At 46.8% G+C, this 19,222-nt stretch overlaps 1 protein-coding gene across 6 annotated transcripts in view; it reads right to left on the bottom strand.

Annotated features, from left to right (window-relative positions):
• Positions 1-17,234: 17,234 nt before the first annotated feature.
• The window catches only part of RABGGTA (Rab geranylgeranyltransferase subunit alpha), a 36,242-nt gene continuing 34,254 nt past the window's right edge, over positions 17,235-19,222 (bottom strand). For all 6 annotated transcript variants that reach the window (XM_053362802.1, XM_053362804.1, XM_053362805.1 and 3 more), the window contains 3 exons: positions 18,822-18,935; positions 18,075-18,162; positions 17,235-17,685 (listed from right to left, as the gene is read on the bottom strand). In XM_053362802.1, coding sequence (XP_053218777.1) covers positions 17,537-17,685; positions 18,075-18,162; positions 18,822-18,935 — 351 coding nt within the window. In that variant the 3' untranslated portion in view covers positions 17,235-17,536. The remainder of the gene's footprint in view (positions 17,686-18,074; positions 18,163-18,821; positions 18,936-19,222) is intronic.

A 19,222-nucleotide genomic window follows, 5' to 3' on the forward strand; every position in this document is an offset into this window, starting at 1 on the left:
GCCAGGCAATCCTGTCTTCCACTGCCTCCCGCAGTTTGGTCAAACTCATGCTGGTAGCTTCCAGAACACTGTCCCACCATCTCGTCCTCTGTCGTCCCCTTCTCCTTGTGCCCTCCATCTTTCCCAACATCAGGGTCTTTTCCAGGGAGTCTTCTCTTCTCATGAGGTGGCCAAAGTCTTGGAGCCTCAGCTTCAGGATCTGTCCTTCCAGTGAGCACGCAGGGCTGATTTCCTTCAGAATGGAGAGGTTTGATCTTCTTGCAGTCCATGGGACTCTCAAGAGTCTCCTCCAGCACCATAATTCAAAAGCATCCATTCTTCAGCGATCAGCCTTCTTTATGGTCCAGCTCTCACTTCCGTACATCACTACTGGGAAAACCAGAGCTTTCACTATACGGACCTTTGTTGGCAAGGTGATGTCTCTGCTTTTTAAGATGCTGTCTAGGTTTGTCATCAGCTTCTGGCCCACCCAGAAGGGAATGTCTGCACTGACTGGCATCAGCTCTCCAGTCAGGATTGAACCCTGGGGCCTTCCTTCTGCACTCAGAGCGGCTGCTGCGTTCCTGAGCCACAGCCAGTTGCCCAATCTGGGGTGCCATGACCCGCGCAGAACTGTGAGCCTCATCGGAATGAAGTCACCCTCGCTTCTCCCGAAAGTTGCTCCCTCCTCATAAATCCTCCTCCTTTCCAAGGACGACTCTTGCGAGGCTGAGTCACTGTCCCAGTAAGACTTGTTGCGAGTTCCTAGAATCCCACGCGGAAAGGGATGCCAATAAATCATTAGGGGGAGCGTCAGCTTGAGAATGGAACCTAAGAGTCCTGAGCAAAACTTTTTCTCCCGCTGGACTAAACTCATTCCCAGGCTGTGTACACAACGTACATTTAAAGCGCATTTTCCACCAACAACCATGGGAACTGTAGTTTACACTCTGCGACGCTACAATTCCCAGCACCTTTAACAAACTACAGTCACCAGGTTCAAACAGAAACAATAGCATGTGCTTTTCCAGTGTCTATACAATATAGAGAAACTGCCTCTCATGTCTTGTTATGCTGCCGTTTCTACAGGGATATACTCTCAGTATTTATCACTCCTGTCATACAAAAATCTCCAAATGGGTCCGAACTTCAATGTCTAAAACTCCGGGTAGAGGACAAGGATCTAGAGATCACGCTAAGGGTGGCCAAATTCCGTGCGACTGCCATAAAACTAAGGGAACAAGCTGTACTACCAAAATAATTAAGGTTTTAAATGATAATTTTAGGTTATATTTTAGTGATCAAGATTTAATATATATTTTTAACTGCCGCTGTGTCTGATTTGTCTCTGTTATAAGGTAAAGGTAAAGGGACCCCTAACAATTAGGTCCAGTCGTGACTGACTCTGGGGTTGTGGCGCTCATCTCGCTTTATAGGCTGAGGGAGCCGGCGTACAGCTTCCGGGTCATGTGGCCAGCATGACTAAGCTGCTTCTGGCGAACCAGAGCAACATACGGAAGCACCGTTTACCTTCCTGCTGGAGCGGTACCTATTTATCTACTTGCACTTCATGCTTTCGAACTGCTAGGTTGGCAGGAGCAGGGACCGAGCAACGGGAACTCACCCTGTCGCGGGGATTCGAACCACGACCTTCTGATCGGCAAGTCCTAGGCTCTGTGGTTTAACCCACAGCGCCATCCGTGTCCCTGTCTCTGTTATACCCAATTGCAATTCAATGTATTCCTGTTGTGTTTTTTGATTTTTCTGATATTGTAAGTGAGCCGGAACTGGTCTGTGACTGTAATAATAAAATTCATTCATTCTGATATACAAAAATGTGTATTAGCTCATCTCCCCACTGCTCCATAAGGATCCAGGGCGCACAAAACAATCTTATACCTCCCTGCTGCTGTCAGATACCAATCCTGCTACAACATACGACGTTGCCAGATTCTGCACACCAGCATTCAAAATCCGTCAGATGATGACCTGGGCCACAAACTAGATTGAATGAACACTCCATCAGAGTGCTCTCTAAACTGATAGTTGTAGTCTTTTATATACTAACCTTTTACGCTCTTCCGTATCCCTCCAATGTTCTTAACCCTTCTTTTAGATTCTGTCCGTTTCTTTTAGATTCTTACAGTCTTTCAGGTATACCTTCTGTTTTTATATTTTTTAGCTTTCCAGAATCTGTAAGATTCTAAATGATTGCACCCCAATCCCTTCTTATGCTGGTCTATGACCATAATAAAGATTTGATTGATTGATTGATTGATTGATTGATTGATTGATTGATACAGTCGCCAGGGTGCTTGCTGAGTGCGTGGTTGTGGTAAAAAAAGGACAGTCACGGAACCGAGAAATTACACAAAACAAATGAAATACCGTGAAAATCCCTGCAACGAGAAGTAATCGACTAGAAATATTATATTATAGAAATAAACTAAATAATAAAAATCAAAAAGTTTAAAGAAAAAATTAGAATAACCTAGAATTGTACAAAGCCTTAACAGGATGCCGGCTACAAACCTCGTTTCTCTGAACTAATCAGTTTCCTCAGAAGGAAATAGAAAAAACCTAAACCTTAAATGACCAAAATTCAAAAAAGGGGGGTTAAAACTCCCAAAAATTCTGAAGTTAGGATTATATTTCAGAATTTTTGGGAGTTTTAACCCCCTTTTTTGAATTTTGGTCATTTAAGGTTTAGGATTTTTCATATTTCTAGTCGATTACTTCTCATTTCAGGGATTTTCACGGTACAGTGGTACCTCGGGTTACATTCGCTTCAGGTTACAGACTCCGCTAACCCAGAAATAGTGCTTCAGGTTAAGAACTTTGCTTCAGGATAAGAACAGAAATCGTGCTCCGGCGGCATGGCAGCAGTGGGAGGCCCCATTAGCTAAAGTGGTGCTTCAGGTTAAGAACAGTTTCAGGTTAAGAACGGACCTCCGGGACAAATTAAGTACTTAACCCGAGGTACCACTGTATTTCATTTGTTTTGAGTGCGTGGTTGTGGCTGTTTTCTTTAGAATATGGCATGTGTGTATGGGGCCGAACGTTCCTCTTTGGCCCATGGGCACCCGCTCGGCTCTGCAGCTGCAGCTAGGACCCAGGAGTCCGGGCCAGGCGGGGCTAGATTTGGGAGAAAGATTGTTCCTAGGGGTGTTGGCAGGTTCTGTGGGAGCTGAGGTGCGTGTTGGGGCAGGTTGAGGGAGGGTGCAGCGCAGGGCAGGAGGGATGCAGAAAGGTGGGGCAGCAAGCCTTTTGTTGAAGGATCAGCTGGGCCCTGGCTGCTTTAAGAGTGGTTCAGCAGGCAGGTATTCAACCGGTGCAGTGCACACACACACACACACACACACACACACAGATGCCTTTTAAATATTCTTATTTATCCATTGTTTTTGCATCTCCTCCTTCATCTCAGGTGCTTCAGGGTGGTTTGCTTGGTCCCCCTCTTCTATAATGATGACAATTCTCCCTCACAACAACCCTTTGAGGTAGGTTAGGCGGAGACAGCAAGTGACTGGGACATCTATTTATGCGGTTAGTGAAACAAGCACAGGTTTTCCAAAGGCCTGTGCGGGTTGGAGGGTGTTTGTGGGGAGATGGAGGAGTCTGCCGGAGTTTTTTTCCGGGCAGAAAGTTTTTATTTCGTTAAATTTTCACACCACCCTTCATCTCCACAACATAAAAATTCAAGACGAAAACGCAAAATACATAATAAAAACAAGCACGCGCACACACACACAAGAATGTATGTTTGAAAGTTTAAAAAGCGCAAGGAGATAGGATAATAATATAACAAGGATGGAATAACAAATAAAGCGAATAACACAACAATAACAAAAATAATACAGTGGTACCTCGGGTTAAGTACTTAATTTGTTCCGGAGGTCCATTCTTAACCTGAAACTGTTCTTAACCTGAAGCACCACTTTAGCTAATGGGGCCTCCTGCTGCTGCAGCTGCGCCGCCGGAGCACGATTTCTGTTCTCATCCTGAAGCAAAGTTCTTAACCTGAAGCACTATTTCTGGGTTAGCGGAGTCTGTAACCTGAAGCGTATGTAACCCGAGGTACCACTGTAGTAGGTAAAGAAGATCGCACATGGGTGAAGTACTGGGCTGTGAGGGAGGAGGTGAAGGGATTAACTGAAATTGTTAAAGATTGGTATAGGATTTAAGAGATTTAATTTTTTATAAAGATTCTATAAGGAAAGCAGAAAGAAGCAAGAAATATCAAGTAAAGGTATCAGAGAGGAGATCAGTGTAAATGAAAACATGAGACTTATGGTTTTGTTACATATGGTTTCATTTATCTACTTGCACTTTGACGTGCTTTCGAACTGCTAGGTTGGCAGGAGCAGGGACTGAGCAACAGGAGCTCACCCCGTCGCGGGGATTTGAACCGCCAACCTTCTGATCGGCAAGTCCTAGGCTCTGTGTTTTAACCCACAATGCTAAAACCGTCTATCAACAACTTCACTCTTGTGCCCTATCCCCACAACACCTACTCACGATGGGCCCTACTAAAGCAAACAGTCTAATTGGTCAACGTCTAAAAGATATTGAGCATCAGAACAACCTGGCCACTATAAGGAAATTCTGCCCTTGGTATGTTCATTTTCCACCTCTCCATTTTGATTCTCTGGCTCCGTATCTGCACAAACTTACTATCCCAAAATACAGACGTGCTTTTACACTTGCAAGATTGGATGTTTTGCCATCTGCGGTACTTGAGGGTCAATTCCAAAAGATCCAGCCTGAGAAACGTCTTTGCCCCTGTGGAGATGGTAGCACTGAAACAGCGGCACACATCCTCCTGTCCTGTACTCTCTACAAAGACCCGAGGAATGAGATCATCACCCCACTCGTACTAACCATCCCAGGGCGCTCAACCACTGCCACAGTGTCCTTTCTTCTATCAGATCAAAATGAGCAGATAACAGCAAAGGTTGCTAGGTTCATAGCAGGGGCAATCAGAATAAGGGCAGAAAGTGAGGAGGAATTAAAGAACCTTTTAATGAGGGTGAAAGAGGAGAGCGCAAAATATGGTCTGAAGCTCAACATCAAAAAAACCAAGATCATGGCCACTGGTCCCATCACCTCCTGGCAAATAGAAGGGGAAGAAATGGAGGCAGTGAGAAATTTTACTTTCTTGGGCTCCATGACCACTGCAGATGGTGACAGCAGTCACGAAATTAAAAGACGCCTGCTTCTTGGGAGAAAAGCAATGACAAACCTAGACAGCATCTTAAAAAGCAGAGACATCACCTTGCCAACAAAGGTCCGTATAGTTAAAGCTATGGTTTTCCCAGTAGTGATGTATGGAAGTGAGAGCTGGACCATAAGGAAGGCTGATCGCCGAAGAATGGATGCTTTTGAATTATGGTGTTGGAGAAGACTCTTGAGAGTCCCATGGACTGCAAGGAGATCAAACCTCTCCATTCTGAAGGAAATCAGCCCTGAGTGCTCACTGGAAGGACAGATCCTGAAGCTGAGGCTCCAAGACTTTGGCCACCTCATGAGAAGAGAAGACTCCCTGGAAAAGACCCTGATGTTGGGAAAGATGGAGGGCACAAGGAGAAGGGGACGACAGAGGACGAGATGGTTGGACAGTGTTCTCGAAGCTACCAGCATGAGTTTGACCAAACTGCGGGAGGCAGTGGAAGACGGGAGTGCCTGGCGTGCTCGGGTCCAGGGGGTCACGAAGAGTAGGACACGACTAAACAACTAAACAACAACAACAGCTGACGGCGGCTGATTCAGGACACTTTCTCATCCATGTGATCATCTCGCCTCTCATTTATACCCAAGTGATCTTGTTCTGCGAGAGGTCCTTCTGAATTTATAATGAATTTTCCAATTCATTATAAATTATTCCCCAATACTCTTTTACCCTTTTACAGGTCCACCACATACGAAAAAACGTTCCCTCAACCTCCTTACGTCTCCAGCGCTTATCAGTCTTCTACATCTTAGTGAGTCTACTTGGAGTTAAATACCATCTGTGAATCATTTTCTGCAATGTAGGAATCTCAACTAATGCATCCATGTCAGGTGGCTTAAAAACCTTCAAAGAAGGAGAGTCCATCATCTCACGAGGAGTCTGTTCTTCTGGCAAACGGCTCTTGCCTTCAGAAAAGTCTTCCTGATGTTTTGTTGAACTCTTCTTCCTTGCAACTTGAAGCCATGGGTTCGAGTCCTATCCATGCTGGTAGCTTCGAGAACACTATCCAACCATCTCGTTCTCTGTCGTCCCCTTCTCCTTGTGCCCTCCATCTTTCCCAACATCAGGCTCTTTTCTAGGGAGTCTTCTTCTCTTCTCATGAGGTGGCCAAAGTCTTGGAGCCTCAGCTTCAGGATCTGTCCTTCCAGTGAGCACTCAGGGCTGATTTCCTTCAGAATGGATAGGGACTCCTTACACTGCGTTTAAAACCAAAATCGCATTTGGGTAGAAACTGTTTCTCAGGCGGCTAGTCCTAGTCTTTATAACCCTGTACCTTCTTCCAGAAGGCAGAAGCTGAAAGAGATCATTTCCGGGGTGCGCACTATCCTGCACTATCTCTGCAGCTTTCTTATGGCACCTGGAAGCATAGATTTGATCCAAGGTGGGAAGAGTGCACCCAATTATTCTCTCCGCAGTCTTTACAACCCTGGACAGCATTGTTTTTCCCCTGACCGTGTAGCTCCCAAACCACACACAGAGACACTTCTGCAGAGTGCTGGAGCTACCTCCCTTTACACACCAGACGGGCGCCATCTCTGTTTTGTTTTCGGCACCTTCTAAAGGCACTCCTTTTTCCATAAGCCTCCCAAAGGGAGATCTTTATCCCCAGCTGGTATCTGTATTGGATTCGAATGGATGTTGCTGTTTCCGCCTTCAGCCAGTTTGAACTACAACTCCTATCAGCCGCCACCCGGCAGAAAAGCACCCGGTTGGTGAAGACACAGATAATTGCTTTTTAAAATGTTTTCATAAAGGCAGTGACTCTGTTTTTTATACAGGTAACCGCTTAAGGCATGTTTTTATCCTGTTGCGAATCGCTTTGGGGTGCCGCATCGGAAGCGATTCACGAATGAAAGAAGCAAGTGAAATTTTTAGGCAGTGTGGCCAAGTGGTTAGAGCGTCGGACCAGGACCTGGGAGCAGCGAGGCTTCAAATCTCCCATTTGGCCAGGAAGCTCACTGGGTGATTTTGGATCCAGTCACTGTCTCTCAGCCTAACCTACCTCACAAGGATGTTGTGAGGATTAAATGAGGGGAAGAACCATGTACAGTGGACGCTCGGGCTGCGAATGTGATCCGTGCGGGATGCAAGTTCGCAACCTGCAGCGTTCGCAACCTGCAGCTGCGCGTCTGCGCAGACACACGGGTTACAATTCGGCACTTCTGCACATGTGCAAAGCATGTTTTAGGGCTTCTGTGCATACGCGACTGGCGAAACCTGGAAGTAACCTGCTCTGGTACTTCCAGGTTTCGGCAGTTCCGTAACCTGAAAAAACGCAACCTGAAGCGTCTGTAACCTGAGGTATGACTGTACCCCAATTTGAGGGCCTTGGAGGAGAAAAGGGTTTGATAATAATAATAATAATAATAATAATAATAATAATAATAATGCTGCAAAGTATATCCAACACACATTTAATTCACATGACTTCCCCCAAAGAACCTTGGGAACTGTAGTTTGCTAAGGGTGCTGGAGATGGTAGCTCTGTGAGGAGGAAACTACAGGTCCCAGGATCCCTTGGATGAAGTCATGTGCTTTAAATTGCACATCAAATGCACTTTAAAAAGTATGGCGGGCCTAATTGTGGCCTGCAGTTCAGCCCTTTCCAGAGATCTGAAAAGCGAGGCAGGTATCAAATGGACCCAGGGCTTGAAATCTGGAAGGGAGGAGGAAATGGAGGGAAGAGGATCTGCTTGGTGCGGCCAGGGATCCGGAGAGATCCCTGCTGATCACCCCCTGACTCAAGTGGAAGAAGGAAGCAAAACATTCCAGAACAGGTTCACTCCAGAACAGGTTCCCGCAAGCTCTCCCAGTGCGCATAAGGAGGAGCTGGTTTTGACTTCTGGATCAGGGAGAGGGCAGGGGAAGAATGCAGAGGAAAAGGAAGTGAGAAGAAGAGCCTTGTGGATCTCCTTCAATCTGAAATTCTCCCAAGGGTGCCCCACCCAGGCCACGCCGGCTGGGGAATTAATCAGCCGGCTGGACCGGAATAGCGCCAGGGAGAGCAGGTTGGGATGGAGGGGGGGCGAGGAGAGAGGGGGGCAGGGAGTCAGTCTGGGTTTGGGGGTTCAGGTTGCAGACAGGAGGGCAGAAGGGTTGGGAGCAGTGCTTTTTTCCTAAATAAAAATGTTTAGGGGTGTAATAAAGAAAAATCTGCCCTTATTCCCTTATGGGGAACACAAGAGCCCTTATAGAGTCCTTCGTAGGTTCTCCATCAGTCGGAGAAAATAATAGAGGCCAACCAGAGAATATTGAGAAGCAAAGCAACTAGTAAGCCTGATCTTTATTAAACTGTTGCAACAGGGTCCCCACTCCCCACGCGCAGGAGGGAGGAAAGGAACCCAGAACATTGGTGCGCAAGCCTGTTTATAGACATTTTAAATTGCCAGCCCTGGAGTCCAAGACCACCCCCAGAAACATCATACCTACATCACAGAAAGGGTGGTCTACAACAGAAATCTGAGTGCGTTGTTTATCTCCTGTCTGGCAGGTTACCTGTTAATGGGCACTTGATTGGATTACCTGGAGAGCCTGGCCAGTCTTTTGTAATGACAAATACTTAGTTCCTGAGCCAGGTCATAGGCTCACTCTATTCATACACAGACATACCCTTAAGACAGGTTTTGTGAATGGGGAGGCTTTTCCATTTTCCTTCCACCTTGTAGAGAAATGTTTGAGGTCAATTTGGGAGGGACAAAATGGTTTCAGGACTTTCCGTGGGGTTTCAGACATGTGGTTTATATATCGATGTAGGTGCTTGGTTGGTGCATTTATGAACATTTATTATATATTTATATAAGACCTTAATTTTTTTATTTCAGGGTACTCTCATTTGGACTCAAAATCACCCTTTTATAGTTCAAATCAGGAAAAGTAAGTGGACAAAAGTACAAAGATTCACAAAATGTTTAGGGGTATGTGTACCTCTGTGCCCCCCCCCCCCAGAAAAAAGGACTGGTTGGGGGCTCCTGATTTTCGTGGTGCACATATTTGGGCTTTGCCTAGATACGCAGCACACTTTTAAGGCTTCCCCTTCATAAGCTTTTGGAAATTTTACAATTTTACAATTTTTCCCTGGAAAGGCTAATTTATGGTGCAACTTTTCTGGGAAAATTAATGAGCAAAGGCCTAGATTCTATTTCATCAGAACTGAAAAAAATGGCGTCTGCCACCTGAGGAGGACTTTTGGATGGATTCGGCATAAATAAATAAATAATAAATAAAGTGTGGGAGGATTTGTTGCAAACAAAAGACTTACCAGCTTTTTAAAAAGGGAGAGCCATACAAAATTCACACAGAAGCATAATATTGTTTACTTTAACTCGCCTGTGGAAACAACTCAGAGGCTATTAAGAAGAAAAAGGATAACAACAAGAAGATTGAAAGATGGGACTGGTGAACACTAAAAGCAGCAGGAATATGAGATGATTGGACCCTACTGAACTCAAAGCACGGGAACCCCCAAGAAAAATTTACAATTTGGCAAAATATTTGGACTTTATGATATGTATTGGTATAATTTGGAATAATTAATGTGATATGATTGGATTGTTAAAATGGAAAACTTAATAAAAATTATTATTAAAAAAAAGAAGAAAAAAGGAAATTTTACAGTTTACAAATGCGGTCTCTGGGCCAAATGACGGTTCAGCGCACCTGCAACAGAGAGAGACGTGGGCTGGAGACTAGTTTTAAAGGATATTTAATGTGGTATTTCGTGCCCATGTCACAAAGAGTCGCAGATCAGCGGGAGAAGATGTGCCCGGATTTGATTTCCAGCACCCGAAAGATATCTCAGGTAATGGGGCGTGAAAAATCATGGAATCCTCAGGGAGCAGCTATCAGTGAAAAATGGAGAATAATGGGCCGCATGAATGGTGGTCTGACTCAGTCTGCAGCCCAAATCTTTTCTTCTTGCTGTCAACTCTGATCGGACAGGATTTGCAGGTTTCTGGGGAACACCGCAAAGAAATCTGCAAAAAAAAACTGCATGACCCAAGGCGAAAACGGGAGGAGTACACCCAGAACGTGGAACGATCCCTCTTTCAAACCGAGTTGCTAAAATAGCCATTAATAATTTTCTTGCAACTGTGGATAGATAAGTATCAGGAGGAAGAAAGGTATTTTGAACATGTCAACCTTGCAATTAAATCTCCAATGTTACTAGTCCCCAGGAATTTTTACTACGCTGTTTGCATTCCTGGCATTCTTGTGTTAATCATTTAGCAATAAAATCGGGAAGGAAGCATTTGGTGATGCTTCCTTCCCTGGTCGCCTGGAAGAGAACTTGGAGCGCCGTAGGTGACCAGGAAGTGTCGTCATTCTCCCATATTACTGCCACCCAAGGAAAGACGGAGGAAAGGGCTGCAGTTCAGTGGTGGGCATACAAACCAGGATCAATCCTTGGTGTCCACAGGTAGGGCAGGAAAATATTATGTCTGAAACCCAGGAGATCTAACCCAAAAAGAGTGCCTCAGGTTAAGAACTTTGTTGCAGGATAAGAACAGAAATCGTGCTCCGGTGGCGTGGAGCTAAAGTGGTGCTTCAGATTAAGAACAGTTTCAGGTTAAGAACGGAACTCCGGAACGAATTAAGTACTTAACCTGAGGTACCACTGTGCAGTATATGGAACAACCAGGGCCGGATTTAGGTTTGATGAGGCCCTCAGCTAATGAATTAATGGGCCCTTTATATGTCCAGCTGTCCTTTGTCAACAACAAATTGTCCCTGTTTTTTGGGTTGAATATATGCTATATGGTAATTGATGGACCTCCTAGATATCTAAAGCCATTTGCCCATGTTGCCATGCAACCAGTCCGCACATAATGTAGGCACCCTATATATAGAAATGAGCAAACCAGCGATATTTTAGGGAGCCAGGCTAGCAGGCGGGGGCCATGACTTACATCATAAGAGCCTACACAAAACACTTGCTGTATGTAGGTTTTATTTTATTTGTTTTTTATCTTATATTTTGGAAATGTAATTTTTTTGGGGGGGCCCCAAGAGAGCGGGGCCCTAAGCTATAGCTTGTTTAGCTTATACAGTGGTACCTTGGGTTACAGACGCTTCAGGTTACAGATTCCGCTAACCCAGAAATATTACTTCGGATTAAGAACTTTGCTTCAGGATGAGAACAGAAATCGTGGCACGGCAGCAGCGGGAGGCCCCATTAGCTAAAGTGGTGCTTCAGGTTAAGAACAGTTTCAGGTTAAGAACGGACCTCCGGAACGAATTAAGTACTTAACCCGAGGTACCACTGTACGTAAATCCGGCACTGGGAACGACGCTCTCTGACTTATCCCAAGGAAGCAAAAAGGGACACTTGAGCATAGGAACATGCCTTACTCAATCAGACCCTTGGTCCATCTTGCTCAGTATTGTCTACACCACTCTGGGAACTGAAGCTCTTAATCTGACGGTTGCGGGTTCGAGCCCCACATTGGGCAAAAGATTCCTGCACTGCTGGTGGTGGTTTCTTCCAACTCAATGGTTCTAAGAGGACTGGAGGTCACCTTAACAAACTACAGCTCCCAGAATCCTTTGGGAGAAACCAGGACTGCTTAAAGTGCCATCATAGTGCTTTGAATGTATGCCGTCAGGATGGCCTTAAATGGGTAGATTAATCAACTCAAAGCATTGATTAATCAGCAGCGGGGGCGTGGGGGGAATTCATTTTAAGCGTCAGAGCTGAGAGTGGAAACTTTGTTTTCCTCCCAGCACGTACCTCGTGGCGGGTCATGTCCTGCCAATTATGCAATTAAGAAGAAACTGAAAATAAAAAAGAAAGTGAGGCTTTCCTAAGAACTTGTGGAAGGAGGGGAAACCCACGGCTGTTGCGGAAAAATAAGTTGTTCCATGACGTGCCCCTGAGATGCTGCTGCAACAAACATGCCTCTTAGCAAACACCCTCGTGCAGGAGATGTGGCAAACTGTTGCATGATGCGCTCATCATCTGGGTCACAGTTTCCGCGGGAGGCGAGTGAAGCAACAGCGGGACAAATAAGGAAAATGATTACTTGCTCGATCAGGCCAACAGCCCATCTGTTCAAAGTGCTGGTTTCGACCAATAAAGCCTTAAACGCCTCAGGACCGCAATACCTCAAGGACCGCCTCTTTCCATATGAACCCACCCGGACCCCGAGATCATCTTCTGAGGCCCTCCTTCGTGTTCCTCCTCCTTGAGGGGTCTAGAGGGTGGCAACACGAGAACGGGGCCTTCTTGGCAGTGGCTCCTCATCTGTGGAACTCTCTCCCCAGGGAAGTTTGCTTGGTGAACTTATACACCTTTCGGTTGTATAAGTTTGGCTAAAACGTTCCTTTAATCTGATTTAAATCCTATGCCCTTTTAAAATGTGTGGGTTTTTTTTTGGGGGGGGCTATTGAGTTGTTGGTTTTATTTTAATTATGTATTTTGTGGTTTTATATCTTGATTTTATTCTGTGAACTGCCTTGAGACTCCTGGGTATAGGGTGGTTTATACAGTGGTACCTCAGGTTAAGAACTTAATTAGTTCTGGAAGTCTGTTCTTAACCTGAAACTGTTCTTAACCTGAGGTACCACTTTAGCTAATAGGGCCTCCCGCTGCCGCCGCACGATTTCTGTTCTCATCCTGAAGCAAAGTTCTTAACCCGAGGTACTATTTCTGGGTTAACGGAGTCTGTAACCTGAAGCGTCTGTAACCTGAAGCTCTGTAACCTGAGGTACTACTGTACATTCAATAAATAATAAACAATAGTAGCATCCTGTTCTTACAGGGGCTATGTGATGGGTAAACCCTCAAGCGAGACCCAAGTGTCGTGACAACAGTCGGGAGCAGCAATAACTCCCAAAATGTCCATGAAGTTAACTCTTTATTCAAAGAAACCAAAACAGCTCAGGCCTTGTGATTACAGCAATTCTTTCTCAGTAGGTCTGGCCCCAATGAGGCCGTTGTGGGGACTGAAGTTCTCTGCCTTCCCACTGCTCCTGAAATCTCCTCCTCCATCGGACCCTTCCCAAGCAACCCAAGACTCCTTCATCTTGTCTCTCTTTGCTCTGCTCTTTTCATGCCTCTTCTGGTTCTGGGAGACGGGAGATGGTTTCAGCAGGAGGGGAAGACTCCCTGGATTCTTCAGCCCTTGTATTGTCCACCCTCCCGATTCTGGACTGCTCTCCGTCACAGCCTCCCCCCTCTCGCTAAACCCTGTTCTTCAGCTTCCTAAACCTACTCCTTCCAGTTTGCTCCCTCTGATGATGATGATAATAATAATTTATTATTTATACCCCGCCCATCTGGCTGGGTCTCCCCAGCCACTCTGGGCGGCTTCCAACAGAATATATTAAAAACACGATAAAACACCAAACATTAAAAACTTCCCTAAACAGGGCTGCCTTGAGATGTCTTCTCAAAGTCAGATAGTTGTTTATTTCCTTGACATCTGCTGCGAGGGCATTCCACAGGGCGGGCGCCACCACCAAGAAGGCCCTCTGCCTGGTTCCCTGTAACCTCACTTCTCGCAGTGAGGGAACCACTAGAAGGCCCTCGGAGCTGGACCTGTGTCCTCAGGCTGGACGATGCGGGTGGAGACGCTCCTTCAGGTATACTGAACCGAGGCCGTTTAGGGCTTTCAAGGTCAGCACCAACACTTTGAATTGTGCTCGGAAACGTATTGGGAGCCAATGTAGGTCTTTCAGGACCGGTGTTATGTGGTCTCGGCGACCGCTCCCAGTCACCAGTCCAGCTGACCACTTGCAATTGTCCCACCACCGCTCCCCAGGCTCTTAGCCTTCTTCCCCTGGGGGCCATAGCTGTCAACATTCCCTTTTTTTGGTGGGAAATTCCCTTATTCCAGCAGCGTTTCCCGCTGCTATCCCAGATTGTTAGATATCCGGTATCCTCTACCATATGTGGTGGTCGTGTTGCAAAGTGAGAGGCTTTTGGGAACTGGTTTATAATGAACTTAAAAAAATCTTGAAATATACATTTCCCAAAAAGCCAGAAGCTTTTTTGTTAGGAATGGTCGGTAAAGAAATTAAAAAAGAAGACAAGATCTTGTTTCTATATGCTACGACAGCTGCAAGAATTATGTTAGCACAAAATTGGAAATTAGAAGCAATACCCAACATAAGTGATTGGCAGGTTAAAATGATAAATTATGCTGAGCTTGATAGAATATCAGGAAGATTAAGGGACCAAGACGAACAGAAATTTCATGATAATTGGAAGAAATATTTACTGTATATGGAATCTAAATCTCAGGTGACACTGGCGGGGTTGAAATAACTCTAACAGCGGGAAAGGCCTATGTAAAAGAGTTAAAAAGTACGCGACTATATAATTTATTCGATACTTACCAAAGGAGTGGAGGGAAGTCCAAGGCTCAGTTGAGACTAACTCAGTTATGTATTTTATTTATGATTTGTGAAGTGGATATAATTTGTATAAGGTATGTGGTGGATTTTTTGTTTATGTTTTTCCTGGATATATGTGCAAATATGAATAAAAATTTATAAAAGAAAAAAAAAAAGATATCCGGTAGACTGTCCCCGGGATAGGTGAGGCTGCTGATCCCTTATTTTCGAGGCTGCTGATCCCTTATTTTCAAATTTGAAAGTTGACAGCTATGCTGGGGGTTCCCCAGCTGGTGCCCCCCCCGCACTTAGTCAGTCCATGGCGCTGAGCACAGGTGCAGCACTTTTCCCACTGCTGTGGTTTCTGACAACCAGCGTTCAGAGGCATCAACCGTGTAGGCAAAGCGCAGACATGGCGGCTGGCAGCTATTGAGAGTGTTATGCTCCACAAATTCGTCCAGCCCTCTCTCCTAAACCATCTAGGCTGGTTGTCGCGGGACCCTGCGCACGGGGAATGCAGAGCGGCAGCCAAGATGTCAAGGCTGCTGACAGGTGTCTGCGCTCTCCCCGTCTGGGACAAGTCAAAGCAAATTCCTTTGGCTCCGGGTGGGTGGAGGCAGGCGGGCGAGGTACAGGAAGCCTTGGGTGGATCGAAGAAGCGGGAACTGGAGTCGCAGTCGAGTCCCCTGTTGATTCTGAAGCCTGGCCAAGTAAAGTATTATTGCCGGCTTCCAAACAACTTAGGGACAAGAGCATGCACAGGCAAACTCGGCCCTCCAGATGTTTTGGGACTGCAATTCCCATCATCCCTGACCACTGGCCCTGTTAGCTAGGGATCATGGGAGTTGTAGTCCCAAAACATCTGGAGGGCCGAGTTTGCCTATGCCTGGACAAGAGGGTGTATTCAACTAAGTCTTACTCATGTGTAGATCCGTTGGAGCTAATGGGCTTAAGGTAGCTCTCCCGGTCGTTGATTTCTATGGGGCTGCTCTAGAGCAGTGTTTCCTAACCTTGGGTCTCCAGCTGTTTTTGCACTACAACTCCCATCATCCCTAGCTAGCAAGACCAGTGGTCAGGAATGATGGGAACTGTAGTCCAAAAGCAGCTGGAGACCCAGGGTTGGGAAACACTGCTCTAGAGTATAGTTTCCTGGCACACAACCAAAGAGTCGACCCCAGTAGAAACAAAAACGAGCCCAAAAGTTCTTCGTAGAATCTCTGGCTACAAAATGTGAGCCCAGGTTAAAATGGGTCTAGGCCGGGCTGCAGCATTTTTGGCGGAAGCCTATGATACCTGGCTTAGAAAATGCAACCTACTGAGTTCATCAGGGCTTACTCATGAGGAAGTGTGTTTAGAATTGCCGGTTTAAATAAATGAGCAAGTCTTCCTTTTTAAGTGATTAATCCGGCCTCTGTCAACGTGGTAGCTACCAAGAAGACGTAGGTCAGATAAATCACTTTTTTAAAAAGAACAGATAATGAAAATGGTGAATTAAATTAACCTGCACTTTTAAAAGTGAAATATTTATGTTTTCATACTTTAGACAGCAGCAACCGTCCTAGCAGAGGAACCGTCCCCTAGGTGAGAGAGTTGAGGCAGTGGTGGTGGTTGGGAAAGACTTCCTTTTTAATATGACACACACAAACCTCTCATCTGTATAACCAAGGAAAGCGTGATGCCCTTCTTCACAATTTCTGTTCTTGCCTGAATGTGTATTTATGATTCACCGGCCAAGGTTTCATCAGCAGATACCAGGTTTGTGTCTGGAAGATCATCTAGAAACCGCTGGGACTTTTAAGGCAGGGATGATGATCAGTTTCGCTCTCTAGTTGTTCCTGGACTACAATTCCCATCATCCACGGCCACGCAGGCTGGGGCTGATGGGAGCTGGAGTCCCGGAAACTTCCAGTCCTCCATAAAAGGCTTACCCAGGACTCTTACTGGGAGATCATTCAGGAACTGCTGGGCTTTGATAATTCAGGAACTGTTAGCCACTGTGATCCACGCGACGGTCACCTCCAGGCTGGATTATTGTAACTTGCTCTACGTGGGGCTGTCCTTGAGACTGACCCAGAAACTTCAGCGGGTGCAGAATGCCGCGGCGAGACTCCTTACGGGGTCTTCGCTGTGAGATCACATTCACCTGGTGCTATACCAGCTGCACTGGCTCCGGGTGGAGTACAGGATCAGGTTTAAGGTGCTGGTTTTAACCTTTAAAGCCCTATACGGCCTAGGACCCTCGTACCTACGGGACCGCCTCTCCTGGTATGTCCACACGGAGGCACTTACGATCTTCAGACAAAAACATCTTGGAGGTCCCAGGCCACAGAGAGGTTAGGCTGGCCTCAACCAGAGCCAGGGCTTTTCGGCTCTGGCTCTGATCTGGTGGAACGCTCCGTCACAAGAGACTGCGGCCCTGCGGGACTTGACATCTTTCTGCAGGGCCTGCAAGACAGAGCTGTTCCACCAGGCCTTTTGCCAGGGCACAATCTGAACCCCTCCTTTGGCAATCCCCACAGAACTCTAGCCCAATGGTTGCCATTAATTTGATTGGAATTAATTTTATAATTAAATGATTTTAGAATGTTGTATTATTTCATTGTTGTTAGCCGCCCTGAGCCCGGCTTCAGCTGGGGAGGGCGGGATATAAATAAAACATTATTATTATTATCATTATTATTATTATTATATAACGGCTGGCCTATGTGAGAACAGTCTTCGGATACGATTTCTGAGGCTGCACATTTTCTCAGCTATGTTCAATATGCGTTTGTGGTGTGCGTGAGAGAGAGCTGCAGCAGCAGGAATGGTGGGGCCTTCCTGGGACCCCCCCTTTATGCTGCATGTATTGGACATCGGTAGCGACTCACAGCAACAATTACCTTTTTTTATTTCATCGTTTCCTCATGCCAATAAATTAAAAGGGGGATGGTGTGTGTGTGGGGAGGAACTGTGGGGGGTGCGTGTGTCGAGCAGGGTCTCCTGCAAAACCCATCAGGTCAGGATGGTCCCCACATTTGGCAGCAAGGCGGCAAGCTCTGACTGGACGCCGGGGATTTGGCAGAGAGGGTTGCCTTGCAGGTTGAGGTGGGCGAGTTTGGGGAAGGTGGCGAGGGTGCGAAGGCCGGAAGGCTGCTGGATGCCTGACGGAGGGTCAGCGGAGTCAAGGAGAACTGTGGCCAGAGAGAAGAAGAAGAAGAGTTTGGATTTGATATCCCGCTTTATCACTACCTGAAGGAGTCTCAAAGCGGCTCACATTCTCCTTTCCCTTCCTCCCCCACAACAAACACTCTGTGAGGTGAGTGGGGCTGAGAGACTTCAGAGAAGTGTGACTGGCCCAAGGTCACCCAGCAGCTGCAGGGGGAGGAGTGGAGACGCGAACCCGGTTCACCAGATTACGAGACTCCGCTCTTAACCACTACACCACACTGGCTCTCAGAGAGAGGGGGGGAGAGGGGTTCCCCTTTCCCAATCCCTTCCCCACCCCAAGCGAACCCCACTGGCCCCAGAACCCGCACAGCGCCAAGGATACGGTTGTTGCAGAGGGAGAGCTCCTCCAGGCGAGGGAGCGGGGGCAGGCCTTCCAGGGTCTCAATCTGGTTGTCGTCAGCCTCCAGCACCTGAGGCAAAACAGAGGAGGAGGAGCATCAAGAGGAGCAAGGGAACAGGAACCCGATCCGTGTCCCCACCCCACAAGTCAGCCTGCAACCTGCAGCCCCAACTTTGAAATGTGGCTGTGGAAATTCAGGGGCCCATAAATACAGTGGTCCCTGGGTTAAGTACTTAATTCGTTCTGGATGTCCGTTCTTAATCTGAAACTGTTCTTAACCTGAAGCACCACTTTAGCTAATGGGGTCTCCTGCTGCCGCCGTGCCGCCAGAGCACGATTTCTGTTCTCATCCTGAAGCCAAGTTCTTAACCCGAGGTACTATTTCTGGATTAGCGGAGTCTGTAACCTGAAGCGTATGTAACCCGAGGTACCACTGTAATACCCAAGGCCCACTTGGCCTGGTGTTAAGAGAGGAAGAAGAGCCCTGAAGCAGCGGTGGACCTGGGGGGGTCTCAAATTTCAGCCGTGTCACATGCGACACCAAAATCTGCCCCCTTTCCGTTCAATGTAATAGCTGTGGCTTCCCCGAGGTTCTGCGCCTGGCGTGCCCTCTCCCTGAAGGCGTTATTGAGCCAAGGTGGTGGGGGAAGAAAGGGCTTCTAAGGAAGGTCGGGGGTCCTAAGAGACGGGCACCCGTCGCTGGGCACTTGGGGGGTGGGGCAGCCTCACCTCAAGGCAGCGCATCATGGCCAGTGTGGGGGGCAAGCAGCGGAGGAGGTTGTCCGAGATGTTCATGTGAGTGACCAGAAGCAGGTGCTCCAGGTGGCACAGAATGGTGAGGCCCTGGGGAGACGAAAATAAAACAGGGATGGTGGTGGTGGAAGGAACATTCATGGGGAGTCCTCACACATCCGAGCTAATTCTCAACACACACACACAACCAGCAATACTCCTCTGCCGCCTTACAGAGCCTCCTAGCTCAGTCAGTAAAGCAGAATACTCTTAACCTCGGGGTCAACTCTATGATCTCTTGCCACTTAGAGAAGAGGAGCTCTGCTGAACTCCGTATCTGAACTATGTGCCAATTCAAGGTGGACATTTCTTTAAGAAGAGCCTCTTAGATCAGGCCA

The sequence above is a fragment of the Podarcis raffonei genome, chromosome 13, assembly GCF_027172205.1.
Source record: "Podarcis raffonei isolate rPodRaf1 chromosome 13, rPodRaf1.pri, whole genome shotgun sequence".
NCBI lineage: Eukaryota > Metazoa > Chordata > Lepidosauria > Squamata > Lacertidae > Podarcis > Podarcis raffonei.